Source organism: Hydra vulgaris, chromosome 03 (genome assembly GCF_038396675.1).
Source record: "Hydra vulgaris chromosome 03, alternate assembly HydraT2T_AEP".
Taxonomy (NCBI): Eukaryota; Metazoa; Cnidaria; class Hydrozoa; order Anthoathecata; family Hydridae; genus Hydra; species Hydra vulgaris.
In genome coordinates, this window is record NC_088922.1 from 49,239,994 (window position 1) to 49,249,496 (window position 9,503).

The following is a 9,503-nucleotide window of genomic DNA, read 5'->3' on the forward strand; positions in this document are numbered from 1 at the left end:
ATATATATATATATATATATATATATATATATATATATATATATATATATATATATATATATATATATATATATATATATATATATATATATATATATATATATATATATATATATATGTATATATATATATATATATATATATGTATATATATATATATATATATATATATATATATATATATATATATATATATATATATATATATATATATATATATATATATATATATATACAGGGTGTATACTTAATTTCTGACCCCCTATATCTCGGTTTAAGAATACGGTATTTCAACACATACCATTTTATTACTGTCATATCAATTTAATTAGACAAAGAACATATGTTAATAGTCAGTAATCAGTATTTTGTCTATTTCTTTCTATGCATTGGGTAATTCTCCTTGGCAGGCTTTCTACTAGGCGAAAACACTCTTCTTGCGTAATGGCAGCCCACTCCTGTTCAACACGTCTGATCAACTGTTCACGATTACGAGGTCGAGGATTGTGTAAAACACTGTCCTGGAGTCTTGACCAAATATGTTCGATGACATTTAAGTCGGGCGAGTTGCCAGGCCAGTTGGTCCACACTGCTGGAAAGTCTCTGTTGATCACATTCATTGTTGCTCTTGCCGTGTGGCAAGTTGCTCCATCTTGCATCAGAATAACTTTACTTCTCACAGGAAAGATGGTCTTATCATCCGCTGCACGTTTGTACACAGGTAGAATAATATCACGGTAATATTTTCATTCAACAGTTTTATTTTGCTCAACAACAACCAGATCAGTTTTGCCATATCGAGAAATGCCGCCGGCTATCATAATCTTGAGACCGAATTTCGGACGTCGAACATAAGGTATTGACTCTGGTGTTGCTGTACGTACTCTTTGATTTTGACGGTTTGGAGCCGGATATAATTCAATTGGACTCTCATCAGTCCACAATACGTGAGCTCGTTTCACTTTACCATCCGGTGAGTCATCTGCGAATCCCTCTTCTTGCAAACGAGTACAAAAATTTACGCGATCAGTGATGTTTTTCTGCGACAACATGGGTTTCACTTTCTGTGTATAGGCATGCTTTCCCCATGTGGTCTTGCGCAAGTATTTACTGATAGCACTGTGTGAAATTATTTTTCCTCTTTCTTTGTAACTGTCTGAAAAATTCAGTTTCTTAGCTACAGTTCTCGTTCCAACTCCGACTTTGTCTTTGACCCACTTTCTGACCTTGTCCTTGGTTCTTGGTGAAAACTTTGTTGGCTTTCCAGGTCGCTGAGCATCTGTGACGTCACCCTCTTGTTTTCTTGCCCACTTCTTACAGTATTTCGAGAAACTTTACACTGTCTAGTGATTTCTTTAATGCTTAATCCTTGACTATAAAAACTTGAATTCGGTGACGAAGTAACTGTTCATCAGAACTCATTTTCAGAGTAAATTGCTAAAAAACACATGTTATGTAATACATGTTAGTAACATATACATATAATACATATAAATACACACAGAGTAATTAATGCAAATCATAAACAGACACCAAGTATCACTGATATAAATAAGGCAAATAAAAATAATGCTAATTATTTCTTGTAGCCAAAATGCTAAACATTAAAAAAGTGTAAACTTAATTTCTGACCCCGGTTTCGAAGAGTAGCAATACGTCATAAACAGTGAAGAAAAAATGTGTTATTAATTGGCAAACTAAGATCACATATTAAGGAGTAATAAGGACAATTTACTTAAAAATCGTGCTAAAACTATAGTCATAATGCCAAAGGCCGTGGAAGACAAGGAGAATGAAAATATCATTTTTATGTATGTTGACAAAATGGCTCCCATAAACATTTTCTGAGGTCATATCCTATCTGAAGTGAGCGTTTTACGTGCAGAAAGTATAGTTACACCAAAATACATACTATAGTATTTTTCGGGCTAAAGTAGCATTTAAGAGAGCAACTCAAAATCTTGTGTTTGTAACATGTGGGGGGTCAGAAATTAAGTATACACCCTGTATATAAATGTATATATATATATATATATATATATATATATATATATATATATATATATATATATATATATATATATATTATTTTAAAACATCAAGAAATACAGTTTCTCTCAATACAAATAATATTATTTTATAAGAAATTTTCGCTGGGTTATAGATACCAGCATCATCAGCTTGTAAAATGTAACCAGCATCATCAGCTTGTAACATTTTACAAGCTGATGATGCTGGTATCTATAACCCAGCGAAAATTTCTTATAAAATAATATTATTTGTATTGAGAGAAACTGTATTTCTTGATGTTTTAAAATAATATATAATATACTCTCATACAAGATGTCATCTTTCAAATATATATATATATATATATATATATATATATATATATATATATATATATATATATATATATATATATATATATATATATATATATATATATATATATATATATATATATATATATATATATATATATATATTAATAAGAAAACATCAAACAATACGAGAAATTTTCACTGGGTTATGGATACCAGCATCATCAGCTCGTAAAATATTACAAAATTTTGAACGTTAAAAAACAGTTTAATAAAAATATTTTTTAACTGACGTCAGCAGTTGAATGGCTTCTTTTTTCGTTACGCAAGAATATAAAAAATGGAGTCCAAAATTTAGTTTTAACAAATTGCCCATTATCGAGATTTATTCCGCCATTCGATGGGAAACATTGGTGCCTCTGTATTTCGAATGCTTCTCGTACTTTACGGTCGAATTTTTTGAATTTCAGCAATTGCAACACATAGCAAGTTTTGCTCTGAAAAAATAAATTGGGAGAAAATTAAAACTCTTAAAGTTGAAACAAAAAAATTCGACCGTAAAGTACGAGAAGCACTCAAAATACAGAGGCATCAATGTTTCCCAGCTGCTGACGTCAGTTAAAAATTTTTTTATTAAACTGTTTTTTAACGTTCAAAATTTTGTAATATTTTACGAGCTGATGATGCTGGTATCCATAACCCAGTGAAAATTTCTCAAAATAAATTATTATTTGTATTAAGAGAATTCGTATTGTTTGATGTTTTCTTATTAATATAACATACACTCTTATACACGATGTCTACACTGAAATCATATATATATATATATATATATATATATATATATATATATATATATATATATATATATATATATATATATATATATATATATATATATATATATATATATATATATATATATATATATATATATATATATATATACATATATATATATATATATATATATATATATATATATATATATATATATATATATATATATATATATATATATATATATATATATATATATATATATATATATATACATACATATATATATGCTTATATACATTAATCGCATAAATATTTACCTTGTTGAATTTTAGATGAAATCCTACGTCAAATAAAAAATAACATGAATATAGCTATTATATGATTAAACATAATTTTATTGTATTCAAAGTTGTAATTCCGATGAACAATAACGTAATCGACGTTATTAAACGTTAGATTTAGTTGATTGACGTCGCCCAATATAAATCCAACGTTGGATTAACGTCGTGTGCCCAATTCACTAAATAAGACTTCACTGGGCTATACGTCATATATCGGCCACATTGTCTAAAGCTGATAAAAGTTACAGCTGTGTTAAACAGCAGCCTTGGCGAAGTGATTAGAACGCAGGCTTTAGAAGCAAAAGGTCTATGGTTCGAAGCAAGTTCTGGGGATATTTCGAGCCATAAGTAAGGAAGGAGGCATAAACTTCCTAGTTTAATGCTCTGTGACAAAACCGTTAAGTTTTTTTAGGGCACCTAAAACAAAAATAAATAAAATAAATACAGGTTGTTTTTTTATGTTTAAAACACTAAACAATTTAGTCTCTTACTAAATGTTTTTTAAGTTATAGATTATCAAAAGAGAGAAAAAAAAGTGAATAAAACACAATTTGAAAACATACATGTTAACTGTTTTGCTTAATTTGACTATTTAAAGACGGTTCAGGTTGTAAATTAGAAATAAATAAATGTGCTTGGCTGGTGTGATATAAATATGAAAAATTAGAAAATATATTCCTCGAACTCTTAATAAAATAAGTTTCCTATTGAAAAGTAACAACAATTGTTTCTTAAGACTTTAGAGCTTCTTGTACCAGTTTCTTATAAATTTCTTATAAAAGATAAAGCGTCGAATATACCAACATTTAAGCTGTCAAGATAAACAAGTTTCCAGTTTCCTTGCAGGTGTAACATAATTGCTCTCTACAAAGTTTTTATTTGAGATATTTTAGAAGTATAGATATTTTAGAAGTAATCGATGAGATATTTTAGAAGATATTTTAGAAGTGAGATATTTTAGAAGTAATCGATGTTTCATTAATGTTAGACTTTTTATTATTCTATGTAAAAAGTTTATTGTTGCTTAAAAATACTTGGCAACGTCACATTCATTTTGATTGAGAAAGTATTACAAAACTAAAATAAAAGATTGTTAAAATAAACCTCTTGCAACAGGTAAATAATTTTTTTATCTGTATTCTGCATGTTTTTTGCTTTTTGATTTTTTTAGGTTGCGACAAAAATATTATATTGACTTGTCAAGATCATCCATAATACTATAGAAACTCGGTATTTAGCTATTTTACCTGGTTATTGTTAAAGAATAATTTTTTTTTAAATATAAGCTTTGTTCATATAAAAAAAATTTAACTGTTTGTTGAGATGTTTAATAAAATTAATATTAAATAAGATTATTTATTTACTGGTTTTTATTATAGATTATTACTTTTAACTTTTTATTTGTTTATTGAGGCCAATTTACGTCGAATACCAGTACACAACAAATAGCTTTTAGTGAATTATGCATTTATTTTATTTTTATATGAATTTTTAGCTTCTATTATTTTTTCATTTTTGATATAAACGTAAATAGTGAATATTACAAAGTCTTTCAAATTACTAAACAAATTTTAACTTGCAAAGTCAATAAACTTTAGACATTTTTTTAGCAAAATTGCAATCTCTTCAAGTTTTTTTAAAAAAAATTTAATTTACATTTTAATTAATGTAAAATGTTTTTAAAGTTGGCATATCAATCTCTAATAACAAATGCAAATATCTTTAATTGAAATACAACTATAGTTCTAGTCTATAATAATGTTATTACATTAGAGATAAGTCTATTGAAATGATTTTTAAAAAAGTGGCTTTTTGAGAGCCGTTTGGGTTTTATTATCGAATATCAAATTTAATTATTTAAAGCAAAAAACGTTTAAAAAAATTTATAATAATTTTTTATTACTTACGCATGTAACTTTTTTTTATTTTTTTAATTAGTTTATTTCTTAAATTAAAAGGGAAAACTGAGATTTTTTAATTCAAAAATATAAACTATTGATCAAGTTGCCCTCACGATCATTCACCTAATATTGTACAAGATATAAGCTTTGATAATCTAACGGTAATTTGAAATCACCTTTTAATTAGATTTAAGAAACAGTTGTCTGAATCAACAGTCACGAAAACATAGATCCTTTTAAATCATTAGGAGTTAATTTTACTTTGAATTAAATCTTTTTTTTTTTATTTAATCGTGAGAGGAAATGGAATAAAAAGCAAAAAATTTCTTTAAAATGAAAACATTCCATGAAGGTCATAAAGGGCAACAAAAATATATATTTCCGGTTAATTAAGAATTCACTGTAAGGAAGGAAAGTAAGGTCTCATGCCCATTTTTTCTCTTATGGTATTAAAGTTTACGATAACAGTAAAACAAAAATCTAAAAAAAGTTCTATTTTGATTTAAAGGTGAAAAGTTGTTATATGATTTCAACACATCCTTGTTCATGCCTGAAAATTTTTGCGTTTGTTATTTTATTTTAGTTTTTAGTTTTTTGCAAGATTCTTAACATAACTTCAGTAAAATGCGGTATAAAAAAGCTGTTATTATAAGCTACGCATTTAAATAAATTATTTTTTTTTGAATTTTCTCACTCAATATTTGACGGGAATTGAAAAATTTCTTTGTTATGAAATTAAAACACAAGCAATTAAAAATTAAGAACTAAACCGGGTAATGTCATTGTATCTGAATATAATAATCACTAATATCTGGTTAAAATAGTCACTGAAATCACTAAATTTTATTTCATTGTGTTTATTTAAATTAAAGGGCTAAACACAAAGGATGCATAAAAGCTTCCTTAATATGACCTGGAATCTTTATACATCATATAAACAATATTAGTTGCGTCTTTTTGTTTGATAAATACTGGTTTAATAAAAAGCCTTGGCACACTGCAGTAAGGCTATTTACAAAGAGAAACTTTGCAAATGGCCTGAGTGACTTAATGTCAGACTAAAGACAGAATTAAGGAAGTCGTTTTAAGAAAAGTGTCAAATAAAATCATTCATTCCTCACTTTCCTGGTCTATTTAAATTCAAGATTGATTTAAATTGGCTTTAGTTAAAAGTTTTTTAAACCTATTCGCATATATATTAATTTTGTTTTGCACGTCTTTTGAGTAATACTAGGAGAAAACGTAACATTTGTTTACACATGCTCAAAACTTAACTTGTTTGTTTATTATCATTACTGAAACTTGTTGTGAGATAAAACTTATTCATGCCTGTTGAGAAAAAATCCATGCTGGCGTTCATCGTCATTATACTAAATCTATTGCATGCAAAAACAGTAAATTCGAAAAAAAGTTCATTGAAGCTGATTGTTCAAGTTTTACCGCCCGCAACTTTTGAAATAGCTTATTTAAATAAAACGGATCAGAAAAATGAAAAGCAATTTGATTTACCGCAACACGATTGGGATCCAAAATATCTTATAAACATTCGCAAGCACAAAAAGAAAATGCGACGATCAAATAAAAGAGCAAAAACCAACCATGATTTGACTCCCATATCAGAATTTCCTACAAACAAAAGATTTTATAAGTTAGCAAATAAACTCAGTTTTTTCCTTCGAATAAAAGAAACTGGGGAAATTGACGGAACATTAAATCCAGATGATGAAGCAGGTAAGAACCTGAAAATAAAGAAGAAATATTTAATGCATATTTAGTAATTGGTTAAACTTTTTTGGTAAGACAAAACATATAAAAAAAGTTAATTATTTTTTTTTAGTGCTATTAGTGTTTGAATCGCACGGTCCCAGCGTTATAAGAATCAAAGGAGTGAAGTCCAATCGCTATTTGAGGATGAACAAACAAGGAATGCCGACAGCAGAGGTAAATAAGTTTGAGAAACCATAAGATAAGTAAAACCATGTATTTACTTTAAAAATAAACAATAAAAAATTGTTATTAAAAAAATTAGTTTCATAAACTGAATTCTATTTAAGTTTTCTTAGAAGTGGTGCATTATAAACACAAAAAATATGACAAGATAAACAAATTCGTCATCAAAAGAACTAATCCGTCATCAAGATTTTAATTCCTTATTCATGATAAAAGTTAATAAATCATAAGATTTAAGGCAAATAAATAACAACCATAAACTGTATTTTGTTAAATGGATTATAAAATAAATAAAAAATTAATGAATTTGATTATTACTTTATTATTTTCTGCAGCATTCACCTCCTCTGTACGACAGTTTATTTCGACTTAATCACGAAGAGAACGCATGGGACACTTTTGCTTCTTTTAAGTTTTATTTTGAAGAGAAATACGATATGTTGGTTGGTATTACCAAAGAAGGATCTCTAAAAAATCCTCTTAAGGCGTCTCCAGGACAATATGCAACTCAATTCTTATCTATACCTTGCGACTAAATATAGTTAACCCCTGAAACTGTTGGAACTGCTGTTTTGACTGTGTACTCTATGCCCTATTATTGTTCACGAAATACAAAATAATATTGTTCAAACAACGGGTAAAAGTGGTCAACCGTTAAGTAAACTTTGCGATATAAACCATTTAAAAAAGAAACCAATCCTCCACTATAAAGATATCTAATGGATATTCATCTTACAAAAATGGTTCATCATAAAATCTTGATTTAACTTGCAAGTGACGCAATATTATTGGATATAAATATAACTTCTTTGTAATATAAAAAATATTTATTATTTATATATAACTTATAGAAAACGTAGATGACATTTATAAGCATTAAAATTTTATAAAATAAACATTGTAGTTTTATAAATTTAAATCGTATCTCTAAATATTTTTTATTTAAATTTGTTTTCCTATGTTCATATAGCCAACCGGTTTGCCGTATTTTTGCACAATTTTTTAATAAAAGTGTGATAAATATTTTTTGATGAAAAGTTTTAACAGTTAATTTTTTTTTCCCGACATTTCCGACATCCGAGAATGTCCGGGAACTTACGCGAGTTAATAATATCCACTTGAGCTTTTTTAGTGGGAAAATATACAACATAAAGTGGGAAAATATACAACATAAAGTATATTTAGATATATCAAATCAATATTGGTAAAATTTAATATTTGTAAAAAGCATAAAATTTATTTCAAATTACGATTAAATTTTAAAACATTTAAAAAAATAGAGATGGTTATAATAAACAGAAACAATCGCATTAAAGTTAACAAAATATTTAAAAGTAAAGTGCCTTAAGTTGAAAGGTCTATTTAACTATATTTCATAATATTTGCTATTTCATTTTAATGCGCCTAAAGTTCAAAAAAATGAGAGTCTTTATTAAATATTTGAGAGTCGAACAAAGGAAACATTAAAACTTAATATTGAGTATCAAACAAATATTATTTGAAACTTTACAAAAGTTTCTAATCGACTTAAGGCGCTTCGCTTTTATATTTTATTAAACCAATTTAAATTTGCGTACTATAACGCATAAATTTAATGAAAAATTTTAATTGTTTAGGGAATGATTACTTTAAAAATGTGTTTTTATATATTATAAAAAACAAAATAAAAATCTATTAATGTTCTGAAATTATATTTAACTCCGTAAAAATAGTCGCAAATTTATTTACGTTATTAGTTAAATTATACAGCTGCATATTTATATTTGTTCGTAAAAATATTTATTATTTTTTATCGAAGATAAAGTGACTTTAATTACACAAATAATTTTTAAATAAGAAATTTAAACTTTTAATTTAAATAACTCATATTATATAATAATTTAAATCAGTCGTGGCGGTTATAGTGCTTGCTTTAGAAGCAAAAGATCTTTAAGAATCAAAAGATCAGCTATAAAGGAGGTGTGAACTTCCTAGTTAAATGCTTATCAGCGGTGCTCAGTGACAAGACCGTGAGGTCTTCTTGAGGTACCTTAAATAATTGAAAGAAAAAAAAAGCACTTTAAAAACAAAACAAAAAATTATTTTTTTATTTATTAATAAAATTTTTTATATAAAATGACAGATTGTACTATAGAATGGAGAACTAAATGTAGATATAGAATATTACAGGTATAAAATAATAATAAAATCTTCCATTTCCTCTT

The 9,503-nt window shown here is 26.6% G+C and overlaps 1 protein-coding gene across 1 annotated transcript; it reads left to right on the plus strand.

The window, feature by feature from the left end:
- Positions 1-6,521: 6,521 nt before the first annotated feature.
- On the plus strand, positions 6,522-8,240 carry LOC105847679 (fibroblast growth factor 1). The gene is made up of 3 exons (XM_065793521.1): positions 6,522-7,080; positions 7,187-7,290; positions 7,635-8,240. Exons 1-3 carry the CDS (start codon positions 6,675-6,677, stop codon positions 7,833-7,835), a joined length of 711 nt encoding a protein of 236 aa, XP_065649593.1. The 5' UTR covers positions 6,522-6,674; the 3' UTR covers positions 7,836-8,240.
- The last annotated feature ends 1,263 nt before the right edge of the window (positions 8,241-9,503 follow it).